The sequence below is a fragment of the Esox lucius genome, chromosome 13 (assembly GCF_011004845.1).
Source record: "Esox lucius isolate fEsoLuc1 chromosome 13, fEsoLuc1.pri, whole genome shotgun sequence".
Classification (NCBI taxonomy): domain Eukaryota; kingdom Metazoa; phylum Chordata; class Actinopteri; order Esociformes; family Esocidae; genus Esox; species Esox lucius.
Window position 1 is genome coordinate 37,004,470 of NC_047581.1, and position 17,629 is coordinate 37,022,098.

General features: G+C 39.9%; 3 protein-coding genes across 3 annotated transcripts in view; all 3 read left to right on the plus strand.

Moving 5' to 3' along the window:
- Positions 1 to 426: 426 nt before the first annotated feature.
- On the plus strand, positions 427 to 8,792 carry slc2a8 (solute carrier family 2 member 8). Its single transcript, XM_034296713.1, has 10 exons — positions 427 to 807; positions 1,011 to 1,173; positions 1,375 to 1,581; positions 1,794 to 1,893; positions 2,969 to 3,180; positions 4,247 to 4,396; positions 4,859 to 4,967; positions 6,690 to 6,854; positions 7,133 to 7,278; positions 7,833 to 8,792. The coding sequence occupies exons 1-10, from the start codon at positions 713 to 715 to the stop codon at positions 7,998 to 8,000; spliced, it is 1,515 nt and encodes a 504-aa protein (XP_034152604.1). The 5' UTR covers positions 427 to 712; the 3' UTR covers positions 8,001 to 8,792.
- A 102-nt stretch (positions 8,793 to 8,894) lies between these two features.
- lcn15 (lipocalin 15) lies at positions 8,895 to 12,865 on the plus strand. The gene is made up of 7 exons (XM_034296714.1): positions 8,895 to 9,278; positions 9,762 to 9,901; positions 10,170 to 10,246; positions 10,531 to 10,641; positions 11,569 to 11,670; positions 11,822 to 11,847; positions 11,950 to 12,865. Exons 1-6 carry the CDS (start codon positions 9,186 to 9,188, stop codon positions 11,836 to 11,838), a joined length of 540 nt encoding a protein of 179 aa, XP_034152605.1. The 5' UTR covers positions 8,895 to 9,185; the 3' UTR covers positions 11,839 to 11,847; positions 11,950 to 12,865.
- Positions 12,866 to 15,259: 2,394 nt separating this feature from the next.
- The window catches only part of jak2b (Janus kinase 2b), a 30,631-nt gene continuing 28,261 nt past the window's right edge, over positions 15,260 to 17,629 (plus strand). Inside the window, exon 1 of the mRNA XM_020052789.3 lies at positions 15,260 to 15,353. The gene's annotated coding sequence lies outside the window, so the exon portion shown is untranslated. The remainder of the gene's footprint in view (positions 15,354 to 17,629) is intronic.

Sequence of the window (17,629 nt, forward strand, 5' to 3'; positions counted from 1 at the left end):
ACTACCACCTTAATTTTGCTCTGTCTGTCTGTACTACCCCTGAAAAACCCGCTCATGTTAATTTGACCAGAAAGCCTATGGACTCGTGAGTCTTCCCAACCCTGGTTGGGAACCACTGAATGAATGGGCTTAGCACTGCAAGGGGAAGGAATATAGTATATCATATAGTATATCAGGATCTATTTTAATTGCAACAGCTGCTTTTCATGGGGTTCACATTCAAAAGTAGTGCCAGGCAATAAATGTTAAATCGGCTTGCCATGCAAATATCCCCTGTCCCTTCTATTCTACCGGCCACAATAAGGTCTGTCTGCGGCCCGTAGCAGGGAAGATTTAAGCGAGGTTTACTGAACTGAAAAGAACTAAATGGAACGCGTAGGGAACAGCAGCAACTTCTATTTTGAAAAACGCAACCGGAAATATCAATTTATTTTGTGCTTGTCGTCAGCTGATTCTATGAAAACATAATGACCATGTTTGACAATGCGGTGATAGGTAGGCCAGTTGAAACGGAGATAGTACTTTAAAAATATTAAAACAAAATGGCTTTCGTTATATCTCTAAACAGTTCTTGTTAAATTAAGAGTTTAGTCTCGCGCGCGGTGTTTTTCCTTCAACAAGATTTTCGCCACAGGCTTACTTGCTAGAACTGCATGCTCAGCATTCATGGTCATTGTTTTTGAAGTGACAGCGAACAACTGGACAGAACACGATGGCCATCCAAAATGAGGAGACAAGACGATTGCTCGATGCAGAGGATGGAGAAGATGAGACAGCAGTGAGGTCGGAGCAGGACGAATATCTTGAGTAAGAGTGTGTTGTTGATGTACTTTTTAATTAGAGAGTTGTCTGCAGACTTATATTTCTGTGTGTTGGTCAGTTGGATGGCTAGATACTTAGCATGAAGTTGTTGTTTACTAACAACATGGTCAAGTTTGTAAAGACTTGTGTCATGTTTTTACAAGACATGCTAATTCGTTACCCAACCCACATGTTCTGTCTTTCAACAGCAAGGTGAAGAATGGAAAGCTTTTCCTGGCATCTTTTGCAGCTGTCCTCGGTCCTTTGAGCTTTGGTTTTGTGTTGGGCTACAGCTCCCCTACCATCCCTGAACTAAGCGTGATCACTGACTCAAGGTTACAACTAGACGATGAAGAGGCTTCTTGGTTTGGGGTAAGATAATGTCTTTGTAATTGGGACCAGATTTTTCCATACTCTCATAACCCCACCAGGATATGGATCCTTGGAATGCCATTACAAGGACAGGTTTTTCTAGGTCAGATTGTGCCGTTGAGAGAAACTTGTGATCCTAATCATTCCTGAGTGGAAGTGGACATTAGCCCTGTTGTTATTGATTATTTGTTTGTTTTGCAGTCTATAGTGACCATAGGAGCTGCAATAGGGGGTCTCCTTGGCGGTTGGATGGTGGACAAAATTGGAAGAAAGCTGAGTCTCATGTTCTGCGCCATACCTTATATCTTTGGTTTTACCGTCATAATTGCCGCTCAGAATGTGTGGATGCTGTATCTGGGTAGGGTACTCACAGGACTGGCAAGTGGGATTACATCACTTGTGGTGCCAGTAAGTACTATGGAATGTCTACTTCGAAGTTATCTTCTTAAGGTCAGATAAGGTCAATTTTGACCAAGATGCATTGTAGTTTGTAATTGCCTGCATTCTAATCAGTATATTTTCTCATTTTACTTTAAACCTCAATGGTGTTATGCTTTTCAGCAAAGCTGAATATTCTTCCTAAATAATTTTCCCAACTCCGCTTTTTTCCCGTTTGGTAGCTATACCTCTCTGAGATGGCCCACGAGCGTGTCCGCGGAACTGTGGGCTCTTGTGTTCAGCTGATGGTGGTCACAGGAATCATGGGAGCATATATAGCAGGTACACCACGCAATTTGGCAGTTTGTTACAAACTGCATTTGGATGTTATGACTTCATGGGTTTGAATCTCGTGAGAAAGTCTTTATTACATTTTGGCCCTGTCCCTTGTCAGCTGACATTATTCTACATGCTGTTGATCATGTCACTGAGGGATTATGGATGTTGTACAATTTTATGACCGAGGTTTCAACTGTAGTCTTAGTTTGGATAGAGGTCAATGTTCATTCACCACGGATGTGTGTAGAACTGTCAAGGCATTTTTTTTTTTTTTTTTACTTAAACAGCTAGCCTATTTAATTTTTTGAAAATAAAATGTCATACATTAAAACTAAGAGACGCTTGAGAACACCCTGTCAGGGTGACACAGTCTCACCCTCCGCTTACATGCTTCAAAACAAGGGCTCCATTTTAACCAGCCTAACACAGTGGTACATGTAAGGGAATAGGCCGAAAGATTTGTGGTTTTCATAACCAGAATGGTGGACACTTTAGCTGGAAGTGGCATGATAGATTTTGATGAAAAAGAAATTATAGGTGTGTCAAAGTTAACAAATAAGCACTTTCCTTTTAAAACTGATCAGAATAGGATGAAATTATTAAAATGGGGGTGAGTGGCAAAAAATAATGTAGACCTGCCTACGTTTGTTTTTGTGTGCCATTCTATTGATGTAGACCTGCCTACACAAGCCAACAGACTATTTTGACCTTTTTTCTATGAATGGAGACAATCAGACAAAAACACAAAACAACCAAGATATATGGCTCTACTCATGTGATCGCCATTGCCTGGCAAGATCAAGATTCCACCCTGTTAACGGAGACCTCTCATTTGTGCCGGCCTCAAATGGCACCGCTACGCCTAATCTAATTAACAACGTGCGTGTCTCATCAGTAGACCGTAGTTTCCTCAGCATTTGGCCTTTCGCCGATAATTTTTATTCATAAAACGACATTACATTTACCACAACACGACAGTCCGTGGAATCCGGAATGTTCTTTTTGGTAAATTTTCACTGTATTGGGTTCATCGCACTGTCCCCTGAAATTCCCTTGTGTTTGTGTGTCCGCTTCTTAGGGCTTTTCCTAGACTGGCGCTGGCTGGCAATCTTCTGCTCGATCCCTCCAACCCTGATGTTGGTGATTATGTGCTTCATGCCCGAGACCCCCAGGTTCCTGCTGTCTCAGGGCAAACGGAGGGAAGCCGTGGAGGCACTCCGCTTTCTGAGGGGCCCAGACGCGCCGGTAGAGTGGGAGTGTGACCGCATCGAAGAGGCTTCTGAAGACACTGTGAGCATTGTGTATTCTTACAGTTTAAAAGGCTATAGCCCCAATTTGCTCTTACCTTGTTTAGGTTTGCTGTATTAAACTTTTGTCTCACTTGAATCAGAAATTGAGTTAGCTGTATTGAATTTTAGCAACCGGGGAATGTGTGAGGGGATTGGGTCTCCATAAACAATTCTGGCCACTTTTTGTTGACCAGCAACAATGGATTTAAAAATGCTAAAATATACATGTAACTCTTTTAAGGGTGTTTAAACTAAACAATTGGGTGATTGTTTGTCTATGATTTAAAAAAAGAAGCCAATTTTTTTTTTCTTCTCCGGAGAACAAACATTACGTTTCCGTGCACCCATGACCCAAATATGCGCCAACAGATTGTGATTCTTTGAGTATAATGACACTCCACCCTCTAATATATCCAGGATCTGTTTTAGACCCTGACATGACCTTTTGTTCAATTTGATATCATACATCATTGTCCCCCAAAAATATACGTCATTAAACTGTTTGTTTGGATTTGGGTTGCTGATTGATTAAAGCTGACAGTAATTAATCATTATCCCCACATTCCCCAGGCAATAACAGATCCATATGATTTCAAATTGAATCAGATTAACAAAAGGTAATGGCGTAAGGCTTACTTACTGGCCTTTTCTAAATTCAGTTAAGGGTGCATGAAAGTGTTTAGACACAAGGAATGTGTGTATATACACATACATTCATACATGTAATTTAGTATGTGACCTGCACTATTTTTTTGTTTTTGTTTAGATGGGTGGCAACAGTCTAGCAAAAATGACCCCTACTAAATGAACAGTAGAATTGTCGTGCGGGCATAATAACAAGTCAACCCGGAGAGCTTTTCTTCTTTTTTTTGTTCAGTATAGGGTGGGGATTTTCAGGGCAGTCTCTCCTTACTGTATGGATGCCGAGCAACAACGGTTGTCCTCAATGCTGTGCACTTAATCAACAACAATGACTGCTAACACATCTGACGCATGTTAATGGGCAGCAGAAGGTGTGTGTGTGTGTGTGTGTGGTGGTGTGACTGTGTAATTTGTCTTGTATCCAGCGAGGCTGTTTGGGGATGGCTGATCTTAAGGACCCTGGGGTGTACAAGCCCCTTGGAGTGGGTATAATGTTGATGCTCTTCCAGCAGCTTACTGGGATCAACGCCATCATGTTTTATGCTCAGAGTATCTTTGAAAATGCCCACTTCAAGGTAAGAATTGCCCTGTTGTGTTCAACATGTATTTAGTTATGTATAGTTATGTATCCAACGTTTTTCCAGTCAGGTTCACGCTTATGGCCTTACAGCTTTTGACAAGCTCAGGGGAATAGAATTTGAAGACTTGGCCTCCCAAGCATATCCTGCCAAGCCTTTCTGCTTCTCTTTTTAGTATTTGACAAATATTGCTGTAATGTACACAATCAAATGACGCCAACACAGTGTTGTACAGGGCTGTGATTGCCCGGAACTCTTATCGTAAACTACACAAACAGAAATGAACATCCTCCTCCCCCCAAAAAGCCAACTTTTGTTGTGTGTGTCATCAGTATATTAGTGTTTAATATTTTTGACCATAGGAAGAGTAACTACTGCTTCACCAAAAGCTTACGTGAATCCAAATTAATAAACCACATTAAACCATAATATGATCAACATCACTGATTTGTTTTTCAGAACAGCGACGTTGCTACTGTGGTAGTAGCGGGAACCCAAGTAGTATTCACGGCAGTTGCAGCATTGGTCATGGATCATGCCGGGAGGAAGTTTCTCCTCATCCTCTCAGGTGCCATTACCTTGGGGCAATTCCAGTTCAAACATGTTTGGGCTAGAAATAAGATGCCTTTTTATTAACTTGATATAAGATTGTCACTTAAACCACAACCCCATTTACAGAAAAGTTGGGATGTTGTTTAAAAATGCAAATAAAAACAATGCAATGATGTGCAAATCATTCATCCCTGTATTTAATTGAAAATAGTACAAAGGCAACATATCATTTGTTCAAACTATTTTGGAAAAATACATGAGCATTTTAAATTTGTGACAGAGCCATGTTCACCACTGTGATGCATCTCTTTTTTTAAAAACACTTTTTATGCGTTTTGGAACTGAGATCAACGCTGTAGTTTAGAAAGTGAAATGTTTTCCCCATTCTTGCTTGATATAGGATTTCAGCTCCTCAACAGTTCATGGTCTACTTTGTTGTATTTTTCATTTCATAATGCGCCAAATGTTTTCAATGGGGGACAGGTCAGGACTGCAGGCAGGCCAGTTTAGCATCCAGACACCTTTACTATGGAGCCATGCTGTTTTAATACGTGCAGAACGTGGTTTGGCATTGTCTTGTTGAAATAGGCAAGGCCTTCCCTGAAAAAGACATTATATTGCTCCAAAACCTGCATATATTGTTCAGCATTAGTGGTGCCTTCACAGATGTGCAAGTAACCCATGCCATGTGCACTAATGCACCTCTGCACTAATGTACCATCACGGATGCTGGCTTTTGAACTTTGCGCTGATAACAAGCTGAATTGTCCCTCTCCTCTTTAGCTTGGTGTGCACCCATGATTCCCAAAAAGATTTTAAAATTTTGATTCATCAGACCACAGGACAGTTTTCCACTTCACCTCAGTCCATCTTAAATGAGCTTGGGCCAGAGAAGGCGGCAGTGGTTCTGGATCTTGTTTATATCTGGTTTCTTCTTGCATAGTAGAGTTTTAACTTGGTTTTGTGGATGGAGCAACAGTGTGTTTACAGACAATCCTTTTCGGAAGTGTTCCTGAGCCCATTCAGTGATGTCCACTACGGAATCATGTCTGTCTTAATGCAGCGCCGCCTGAGGGCCAGAAGATCGCAGCCATCCAATATTGGTTTTCAGCTTTGTCCCTTGTGTACAGAGATTTCTCTGGATTCTCTGAATCTTTTAATTATTATTTGTACCGTAAATGATGAGATTCCCAAACCCTTTGCAGTTTTATGTTGAGAAACATTGTTCTTAAAATTGTTGCACTATTTACCCATGCAGTCTCTCAGGAAGTGGTGAACCCCTCTCTATATTTACTTCTAAACGACTCATCCTCTCTGGGATGCTTTTTTTATACTCAATCATGTTACTGTCATGTTGCCAATTAACCTGATCAGTTGTGTGTTGTTCCACCAGGTTTCTTTTTCGCATGACAACCTTTCCAGTCTTGCTGCACCTGTCCCTGTTTATTTTTAAAGATGTTGCTTTCATCAAATTCAAAGTTGCCATTAATGTTTCAAGAAACATAAACATTTAATATGTTGTCTTTGTACTATTTTCTGAGATGAGATGAGAATGAGATGAGATGTACTATTTTCTATATATAATATAAGGTTTATAGGCTTTGAGTGATTTGTGCATAACTGCGTTCTTTCTATTTCACTACAACCTCTTTGGAAATGGGGTTCAAGATACCTCCCTGGAAATTATTTCTGATGCTGAAGAAAACAATGTAAATTCTCCCTCCCTCCCTTTATCAAGGAATTTCCATGTGCCTAAGCACTGCTGCCTTTGGCGTCTATTTTAAGTTGTCCACTGAAACCCATGGCAACTCATCAGGGCTTGGCATAGAAGAGTACTTTGCCCATGACCCTGCAGCTGATCTGTCCTGGCTGGCACTAGCCAGCATGGGCATCTTCATCACAGGTGAGCTCTACCCGTCAGTTGCCTTACTGGGAGTCTTTAGTCTAGAAAACAGTGACTCTTGCTGCCTGGGGAATTATCCTGGCTGGATAAACACACTTTGCATTAAAGTGGCTTCATTGTAGAAGCCACAAGTAAAGTTTCAGTGGGAGTATAGTGAGGTCAACTATATGGGTTTTTAACTATAAACATATTATTACCATATACACATTGATATTTAAAGGTCAGACATTAGTGCTTTTGTTTAAAATATGTTCTCGTGTCATAATGTGGTCCATCAGGTTTTGCTCTTGGTTGGGGTCCTATCCCCTGGCTGGTGATGTCAGAGATCTTTCCCTCACGAGTAAAGGGGTTTGCCAGCTCTGTATGTGTCCTCACCAATTGGGGCACTGCCTTCCTGATTACCAAGACATTCCAGGACCTGATGGTGAGTTGGTGCTGACCTGTTGCATCCTGTGTGGCAGATGTGTGTCTGAAGGGATGTTGTGCAAGCAGAGCAAACCTGGATATCTTGTTGTATCATGTATAGCCTATAGCTTTCTAGCAGACGGTAGCCTACCTTCCGGGCGGTGGCCTACCTTCCGGGCGGTGGCCTACCTTCCGGGCGGTGGCCTACCTTCCGGGCGGTGGCCTACCTTCCGGGCGGTGGCCTACCTTCCGGGCGGTGGCCTACCTTCCGGGCGGTGGCCTACCTTCTGGCGGTAGCCTACATTGGAAGTGTGTAATATGTCATTGTAATTGTTTTATAAATATGTCATCCTTTTTGTTAAGTATGTGGCATATATCTTATTCACTGACTTAGCCGTAACCTAGCCCTAAAGTTTAAGTTGAATAATATTTTATATAGTTTGATAATAGGTTTAGTTTAAGTATAATTTTTTATGTACGACTTTACTGGAGTGTTTGAGCTATGCAGGATTAGTGGTAACTGTAGGGATGTTTTGGGATCTGATAGTAACAACCACTTTAAATGTATTTCAGGACCTCCTAAGCAGTGCAGGGACCTTCTGGTTCTTCTCAGGGTGTTGTGCACTCAACGTAGTGTTTACCATCTTCTTTGTCCCCGAGACCAAAGGCCAAACTCTGGAGCAGATACAGGCACGTTTCAAAGGGACTACAGAACAATTGAGCTACAATAGACAAAGTTGACACCAACACCAAATGTAGCATCAACAAGGACAGCACTACTTTTTGTGGTGTCTCGTGATATCTTGTGGATAGTCCTCTGAGTAGTTCTGATAGTTCTCAGACTTGAAAAAGTATAAGTGGTTGCAGCTGACTGTTTTGCTCTACTGTCTGATTTAATATTGGGTCCTGCCATCTGAGCCTTTGGCCAATCCTGAATTAAGGCTGAATCTCTATTAATCTCTAATGGTACTTATTCAAAAGCCAAATTCACTGGTATAATTCTATTCACACATCACACATGTTATTTTATTTTTACAATACTAGAATAACAGCTTGTGAATACAAGGTGACATGAACTAATCTCAGCTTTTCTTTTTTTTTGGAATGATTAATTGTTCATTTTTTTTTACTGTGGGGGTACTGTAATATGGGTTATTGTTGCACTGCGAATACAGGTGAAGCTTTTAAAAAGCAATGCTGGGAGGAACATCTACAACTGCTAAATGGATTAAGCTTTTAAACATCATCAAGGAATCCAGAGAAACAATAATTCTGGTATGGTTTATAATGAAAGCTTTTTTAATACCTCAAGTATGAAATCTATACATTTGTAAGTGTGCAATAATGTCCTGATAAAGGTTTACGTTTTCCATTTTCAGAAATGTTTTTATTTACAGAGTAAGACAGATGGAAAAAAATATACTTGTGTATAATTATTAAGTTATTAATGCACACTTTAATATGTCAGATGGTATACTATTTATTGTCAGTGCCAAAAGAAAAATTATTTTATGTAATAAAGAGTTGTTCATATCGAACTAGTGATGTTCATATTTTGTTTTGCAATGTAATATGTTCTGGTATTTGTTCAGGGGGTTCTTGTGGACTTCTGCCCTGACAGTTTTTTAGCATTACCTACGTCTCTGAAGTGTACAGAAAGGGTACATTTCATGCTTTTAAGAGTCCACATTCAGGGCTGTATTTTCAGTTGCTCAGTCCTTTTTTTCTTTTTCTTTTGGTGAACCAAATCGGATGTTTTCACATCAGAATTTTGTCAGCGCTAATCTGATTGGTTAAATTTCTGATCAGTAAACAAATGATCAGAATTTCACTGCTTGTCTAATCAATACTCAGGAGACCTCATTTACATCTATTTTGTTCTACTTGCACAGCCACCCAACCGGGTCTGTTATTTCTCTCGTTATCATGTTTTTAGTTGTGACCATCTTGAGTGTGATGCTGTGGACTCAGTGTTTCAATGCTATTGTCCGACCACAAAAGGATTTTGATCTACAAAGGGTGAGGAACAATCTTTTGACATTTGTCAGTGCGCTGTGGTGAGCAGTTTTTCCCGAAAACATTCACCATTTATTCTTTACCCATTGTGAAATGCCTGTTTACGACCGTTAATCCTCCAATATCTAATTTAATTATCCAATGTGAATATCTGTCTGAACAAACCAAAACGTTATGGAGTGGAAAAACAAACAGTAATGAGGTCAAAGAACAGAAGTGGAATTTCAACTGGGTTGTAGTTGACAGATAATTACATTGCATAAGATTGGTTTTTTTTGTTTGTTTTGAATCATTATAATCATGAATTATTCTTGAAACTAATAATTTTATTATAATCATTTCTTGCGCTTGAAGTTTTTGAATTCTCCTTATTACTTTGACTGTATACACTATTAAATCATCTTATTACTATTTTAGCTAGATTGTTATTGTATACATGAATTCTTTAATGGCTCTATTCTCACATTCTTCCAATGATTTTCTCAGTTTTCGGGACCATGGTATCGTGTTGGCCTGGCCTATGACTCACCAGAATTTGTGCCGTTGAAAAAGTATTTGCAGGTCTCCAAAGGAAATATAACCTCTGATACGGACGGCAATGCCAACCTCACCGTACGGGGAACAGGGTAAACTCCTAATAAAAGCTGATGCATTCATGGGAACGTTACACAAATCAACAAGTACGATACAAAGGTTATAGTGACTTGAAAATCACTTTGAATGGAAATGCCTGCTTAGTGATTTAGTGCTTAATTTTGGGTGCTTTATTTTATATTTGCTTGAAAACTGGTAGCAGTTCACATCAAATGTTCACACTTATTGATGCGTTTTCCTGTCTTGTAGGTGTGCAGAATACATTACCCAACAACCATTTTCTCAATATTTTGCTTTTAGGAAAAAGGGTTGCATGTGTGGTGTGTACCACTACAAGAAGACTGATCTCCCAGGCCAGTTCACCTACTTTAGTGACCGTAAGTTATAGTTTCTGCTGCAGACTGGTTAGATTTAATGTACAGTAGATATTTGAAGGCCAATGTTGTGACTTCAGTGAGAGGGAAGTCCAGTCATGCCTTCATTATACAGGGTAAGTCCCTCTCATAATCAGTGTTTCACAATATGATGGTTGCTGATCCATTGTTTACTCTATTTTGGTTGCTGCGCTGTTTCGTTTTGTCTCTTTGGTATTCTGAGCCTGTAAAAATACAACATTTTGAATAATGAATACTAACATGTTAACTAATCACCGAATTAACAGGCCATCAGATATGGAAGGATGTGACAGTGGTGGAGAGCAATTACACCGAATATAGCCTGGTGGTGAAATACAAGGAGATCATGAAAAACTTCTCCCAGGTGTCTCTTTACGGTAAAGTTAGTTTACAGTCTTCTCTTTTGTGTGGATCGCTTTACTTCTACAGTACTTCTGGGCATTACATACAGCGCCTTTGGAAAGCTTTTACGCCCCTTCACTTCCTCTACATTTTGGTGTGTTTTGGACTTCATGTATAATTGATTCCTAAAAATAGCTTGTCATTAATCTACACACAATTACAAAAAATTACTAAATAAATGTGTTTTTAGAAATGTATGCCAATTTATGTAAAAGTATTGTACATATACACTCACCTAAAGGATTATTAGGAACACCATACTAATACTGTGTTTGACCCCCTTTCGCCTTCAGAACTGCCTTAATTCTTTAGGCCCCTTAGTGCCAATTGGGCATCGTTTAAATGCCACGGCCTACCTGAGCATTGTTTCTGACCATGTCCATCCCTTTATGACCACCATGTACCCATCCTCTGATGGCTACTTCCAGCAGGATAATGCACCATGTCACAAAGCTCGAATCATTTCAAATTGGTTTCTTGAACATGTCAATGAGTTCACTGTACTGAAATGGCCTCCACAGTCACCAGATCTCAACCCAATTGAGCATATTTGGGATGTGGTGGAATGGGAGCTTCATCCCACAAATCTCCATCAACTGCAAGATGCTATCCTATCAATATGGGCCAACATTTCTAAAGAATGCTTTCAGCACCTTGTTGAATCAATGCCACGTAGAATTAAGGCAGTTCTGAAGGCGAAAGGGGGTCAAACACAGTTCGTATGGTGTTCCTAATAATCCATTAGGTGTGTGTGTGTGTGTGTGTGTGTGTGTGTGTGTGTGTGTGTGTGTGTGTGTGTGTGTGTGTGTGTGTGTGTGTGTGTGTGTGTGTGTGTGTGTGTGTGTGTGTGTGTGTGTGTGTGTGTGTGTATCTGTGTATTTGTGTTCATCATTTTTCTTAAGGTCGCTTTCCAACACTGAGAGAAGAAATCCTGGAGAGATTTAGAAACTATTCTCTGCTTCTGGGCTTCTCTGCTGAGTCCATTCTGATTCCTTCTTCCATAGGTATATATTACTGATGAAACACAGCACTCACTTTTTGCCAGATGATAGTAGTGGTTTACACGGACTGGTACTTTTGTATTGAATACATGTTCACGAGAGTTGCCCAGATTGTATTTTCTCAATTTTCTCTTTTAATTTTACCATAATACAGATCCCTGCTCTGATTGAAGATGTTAAGTGAGTATATATAAAAAATAAAGGACACTAACATTTCTATTGCATGGGAGTTTCAATGTGCAGTTTTTTTTTTTATATAATCCAATCTGTTCCACTTTTAAGGATCTGACTGAAAGCTCGAAGATCTCCTGCTATACTGGACCAAGATAGAAGGACGTTCCCTTTATATACCCTGAGCCATGTGTTTCGTCTGTCAGATGCATACCTGGGCTTTGGTTAGGAAATGTTTTGCTGGACAATGTGACCTGCAGTGTTTTAGTCATTATTATATTCCTTTATGATATTCATCATATACTTTCATGTACAGTTGTTGGAAGTGTTTTTTTATTTTCACAGAGCTCTGAAATCCCCTCTCCCTCAATTTATTGCAAAAAAATTTGGACTCCTCCGGGTTTTTGTGGGCTTTGTCCAACATTTCAGAGTTGTGGACGGGTTTGAATCTTGTTTGCAGCATACCTCCATTGCCTGTTGGTCTAACAGATCATGTTGATGTTGCCCTTTCTGTTGAGTTATTGCAACGACAGATTGCCATAATTGCAATTTCAAAATTACCAGTTTGAATCTCCAGGACTATAGTCTGTTAACACTGCAAGCATGTTGCCCATTGGTGTCCTTAAATAGGGAGACTATTTATAAAGAGTGTTGACATTCCTAAATAAACAAATACCCTCAAATAAAAGCTGAGAATCTAGACTTTTACCTCATAGTAATGGTTTAATTACAAAAGCAAACTTTTGAAATACAGAACCAACAAAGACAAATTATTTTGGAGGCCTCTGTATCTCTGGATTTTAGGGTGACAAAAGTATTTGGACTTCATTACTCTTTATCAGACAAACTACACAGGCTTGCCTGCAAAGTTGAGGTAGATTGAAGCAGTTCTTGCTTCCTAATATGACAATGTTTGTGTTCCCCTTTATTTTTTTCAAATATCTGTTTAAGGGTCTCATGTTTTATGTAAACAAAGTTCTACTGTGTAGACATTGAGCACAGAAAACAACAAACTATAATATATATTTATAACAATAACTTCCTTTTTCCTGAGTATGAACTTTGTCTGGTGTGGCCCCACCCCCTCGCCCCAAAGAAGGACTTGTGTATTGGTCAAATTCTACTGGAAGTCTGCCTTAGAACGAAAAAGGCATGTGAAAACAGATGGAAAGTGTTTAGAATACACTAGGTGATGAAAAGGGTGTGCTATGCTCAAGTGAGATCGAGGGATACTCCCTATAACACAAGAAGTTGTAAAGATGTAGAAAATTATGTTTTTCAAATTATTGTCCCAGTGATAAGTATTGTGTAGACCTCCATCCTGTAGACATTGTTTTCAGAATAGCTTTCAGTTGCTAATCTTTGTACATTTGGCCTTTTCTAAATGTTTATATGGAGTTTTGGTGTTAAAAATGTATACCTTTTACATGTTAGTCATTAATCAGATGCTCTCCTAATACTGAGCAAATTGCATTTAGTACATATATTTCAGGTGGCTAGGTGGAAATACATGAATCCTTAGTTGAATCATTAGCTGTAAGTATATTCTACAGTTTGTTATTGGCAATAGTCAATTGTTGCAGTGAAAGACAGCAATACAAATGAAAAACATAAAACATGGCAAGTGTTATTTAATGGAGGCAATGTAAAGGATGGCATTGGAGTTACTTTTGGCTAGGTAGTCCTTGAAGAGGTAGGGATTTCAAACTTTCCTGAAAATGGGTAGAGATCTCCCTATACTAGCCTCAAGGGAATCTGGTTTCACCATTGGGGTAGGGACAGGACAGCCAAGACTTCCTGCCTTTTGAGTAGAGGTTGTCTGGGAAAGGGTAAGTTCAAAAGAGGATTGGAGTTGAAAGGTGGAATGTTTGATGGTTGAAGCGGTAAGCCATTTTCTCCACAAGAGTTTATCCACAATGCAAGCTCATTGAGGAACGCAACATTAGAAGGATTGTGGCCATGGGGTGGAAGGTGTCTATAAAACACTGATCAGCCATAACATTATGACCACCTGCCTAATATTGTGTAGGTCCCAGTTTTGCTGCCAAAACAGCCCTGACCCTGTCCACTAGACCTCTGAAGGTGTGCTGTGGGATCTGGCACCATGACGTTAAAAGCAGATCCTTCAAGTCCTGTACGTTGTGAGCTGGGGCCTCCATGGATTGGACTTGTTTGTCCTTGGAATGCTGTCATACAAGTCCTGAACTCTGTCTAGTGAGATACTGCACCATTCTTCAAGAAGACTAGTGAGAAGGAAATCTAGTTGGCACTATGTGCTTCAGAATGTACCATTAAGGTTTAATGATGTTCAGATTTGGCGATTGGGGAGGCCATGGAAGGCCTTTGATGTCATCCTCTTGTTCATAAAAGCATTTGTAAATTTGTTTAGCATTGTGGGTGTGGAGATTCTCATCCTAGAATATTAGAACATAAAGAGAGAACAATGAATCCTGTTAAATTCTCTCATTCCTTGGCCATTATCACATGCAAAGCAATCAATGGACCCAAGTGACTCCCACAAGATGGCTGCCCATAGCATTACAGATCCTCCACCATGCGTAATCGTTGAACGAAGACATTGTAAGGCTAAAGGTATCGTTTGGCTTTTTCCCAATTTAAACTTTTTCTGATGTAGGAAATAGTGTGAAAGATGACTCATTGGACAATATTACTTCTTTCCCGTTGCTTTGGTTCTGTGCTTCCTTACACCACACAAGTTTTGCATCTTGTGTGTTGGCCTTGGATATTAGAGATTTCTAAATGGCAGCCCTTCAATAAATTCCAGCTGTGTGCAGCCCAATATCTCAGTCACGCTGACACGCTGATTCAATACTGTGGTCATTTTTGAGGCTGCACTTTTGGTACCTTATTAAGCAATAATTCTGTTAAGTGTCTGTCTATCCCTGCTGGTTACCTGTGACTTGTGACCACTGGTCCTCTTAACCAGAGCAATTTGATGTTCAGCATATCAATCAATCAAAAGTATTTATAAAGCCCTTTTTACATCAGCAGTTGTCACAAAGTGCTTTTACAAAACACCCAGCCTTAGACCCCAAGGAGCAAACAACAGTAGTGTTGAATTCCAGCACAATAATATAGCAGCGTAAGACCTTGGGGCTGAGACAGTGGAGTCCAGTTACACTGTGGCCCTATCCTGGGGAGGGCCGAGTATTTCCAGCAGAGTACAGCCCAATTGCACAAGTGCGCAACAGTGGGACAACAACAAGCCAGTGACTCCGCCCCCAAATGGCATTGGAGGGAAGGCATCCCAGTGGCAATGAGAGCCCACCTGGGCAAGACAGCAAGGGTGGACAGTATCAAGCCTTTGTCGTCACCTTAATCATAGACCATGCTGTAGAGAAGTCTTTAGTAGAAAATTGAAGGTTTGCACTGAGTTTGCATTTCTTACCTTAATTGGCAGATCATTCCACAATAGTGGAGCTCTAGGTACAATTAAAAGGCCTGCATCTTGGGATCTAAGGTTACTTGTAGTATGGCTGGATCATTTCAGTGAGGTAAGTAGGAGCAAGTCCATGTATTGATTTATAGGTTAACAATACAATCAAAAAATCAGGCCTAACCTTAACAGGCAGCCAGTGTAAAGAGGCTAATACTGGAGTAATGTGTTAAAATGTTTTGTTCTAGTTAGGATTCTAGCAGCCATGTGCAGCACTAACTGAAGTTTATTTATTGATTTGTCAGGGTAACCGGAAAGAAGAGCATTGCAGTAATCTAGTCTAGAAGTAACAAAAGCATGGATTCATTTTTCTGCATCAGTTTTTGATAGAAAGTTTCAGATTTTTGCAATGTTTCGGAGATGAAAATAAGCAACCCTTGAGACATATTTTATATGTTCTTCAAAGGAGAGGTCAGGGTCAAGGGTAACGCCAAGGTTTTTTACAGTTTTTTGGGATACGACCATGCAGCCGTCGAGGTTCACAGTGAGATCTGCTAACAATGCTCTTTGTTTCTTGGGTCCTAAAACAAGCATTTCTGTTTGTCTTGAGTTTAAAAGGAAGAAGTTCTCTGTCATCCACTTCCTAATATCTGAAACGCATGCTTCCAAAGTAGCTAATTTTGGGGCTTCTCCATGCTTCATTGAAATATACAACTGTGTGTCATCAGCATAAAAGTGAAAATTGACATTATGATTCCGGATTACATCACCCAGAGGCAGCATATATAGTGAGAACAATAATGGGCCCAGAACCGAGCCTTGAGGAACACCAAAACATACGTTTTACTTGTCAGATGATATCTTTCAGATAAATAAGATTTAAATCAGGCTAGAACATGTCCACGTAGCCCAATATGGGTTTTCAGTCCCTCCAACAGAAGGGAGTGATCAATAGTGTCAAAAGCAGCACTAAGATCAAGATGCAACAGGATCAATGTGGAACCTTTGTCTGAGGCCATTAGAAGGTAATTTGTTACCTTCACTGCAGTCTCAGTACTATGATGGGGTCTGAAACCGGACTGGAGCATTTCATAAATGTTATTTGTCTTCAGGAAGGCATTCAGTTGTTGGGAAACACATTTTTCTAAGATTTTTTAGAGGAATGGGAGGTTCGATATTGGCCTATTAATGTCGGATCCAGATGCGATTTTTTTATAAGAGGCTTAATTTCCGCTATTTTTAGTGAGTTTGGTACACATCCGGAGGAAAGGGAGCAATTTATGTTCAACATTGGCTGACCTAGCACAGGAAATAGCTCCTTAAGTAATTTTGTAGGAAACGGGTCTAGCTGACAATTTGTGGGTTTAGAACTCATTACAAATTTTGTCAATGTGTCAAGATACAAGATCAAAGAATTCAAGTGTCCCCACCTGTTCAGGGAGGTTCAGGACATTCTCAGGACAACTGAGATTTTGAGGACCGTAACTATTTAAGGAGTTTTTTGTTCACCTCAATCAGGTTGGAAAAATAAATTGATCGAGCAGATGTGAGTGATTTTTGGTATTGTAATGTACTGTCAATCCAGGCTAGTCTGAATTCTTCCAACTTTGTGGAACGCCACTTTCGCTCCAATTTTCTGGAGGCTTGTTTGAGTGCTCTAGTATTGTCTGTGTACCAGGGAGCAAGTTTCTTGTTGCGTATTGCTTTTGTTTTTAGTGGTGCAACCGTATCTAAAGTATTTTGCAGTGCTGAGTTTAGATCCTAGATTAGATCGTTTGCAGATTTATTTACTCTGTCGTTGATGAGCAAGCTTTTAAGAATATCAAGAAATCTATTTGTATTCCGAGGATTTATAGTACAGCTTTTGAAACTCATTGTTTGCGGAGCAAGTGGATTTCTTCTTTAAACGGAAATATAATAAGACAGTGATCCGATATTCCAGGATTTGGGGGGGAAATTATTAGATCTACAATATCTTTCTCGTGACAGGACTAAATCTAAGGTATGACTGTAGCAGTGCGTTGGACCTGAGACATGTTGGATGAAACTCACTGAGTCAATTATGGCTTCAAAGGCTTTTTGAAGAGGGTCATTGGACTTTTCCATATGAATATTGAAATCGCCAAAAATTTGAATACTATCTGCCATGACTACAAGGTTAGACAAGAATTCTGGAAACCCATTGAGAAACATTGTGTATGGGCCGGGCCTTTAAATAATAGCTATGTAAAACGATTCATCAGCCTGGTTAACTTTCATGAGTAAACTTCAAAAGAATGAAAACCAGTGATGTGTTTAAGAGTATATTTATATTTACTGTCATAAATATTAGCAACACCCCCTCCTTTTCGGGATGCATGGGGAATATGATCCCAAGTATAACCAGGAGGAGAG

Excerpts from the sequence above, each read along its gene's own strand:
- lcn15 (XM_034296714.1), top strand. The coding sequence starts at position 9,186 with ATGTTTTTAGTTGTGACCATCTTGAGTGTGATGCTGTGGACTCAGTGT. Across the intron at positions 9,279-9,761 it reads AGGATTTTGATCTACAAAGG|TTTTCGGGACCATGGTATCG; the intron begins GTGAGGAACAAT and ends TGATTTTCTCAG. Across the intron at positions 10,642-11,568 it reads CTCCCAGGTGTCTCTTTACG|GTCGCTTTCCAACACTGAGA; the intron begins GTAAAGTTAGTT and ends ATTTTTCTTAAG.
- slc2a8 (XM_034296713.1), top strand. The coding sequence starts at position 713 with ATGGCCATCCAAAATGAGGAGACAAGACGATTGCTCGATGCAGAGGAT. Across the intron at positions 4,397-4,858 it reads TTGAAAATGCCCACTTCAAG|AACAGCGACGTTGCTACTGT; the intron begins GTAAGAATTGCC and ends TTTGTTTTTCAG. Across the intron at positions 4,968-6,689 it reads GTTTCTCCTCATCCTCTCAG|GAATTTCCATGTGCCTAAGC; the intron begins GTGCCATTACCT and ends CCCTTTATCAAG.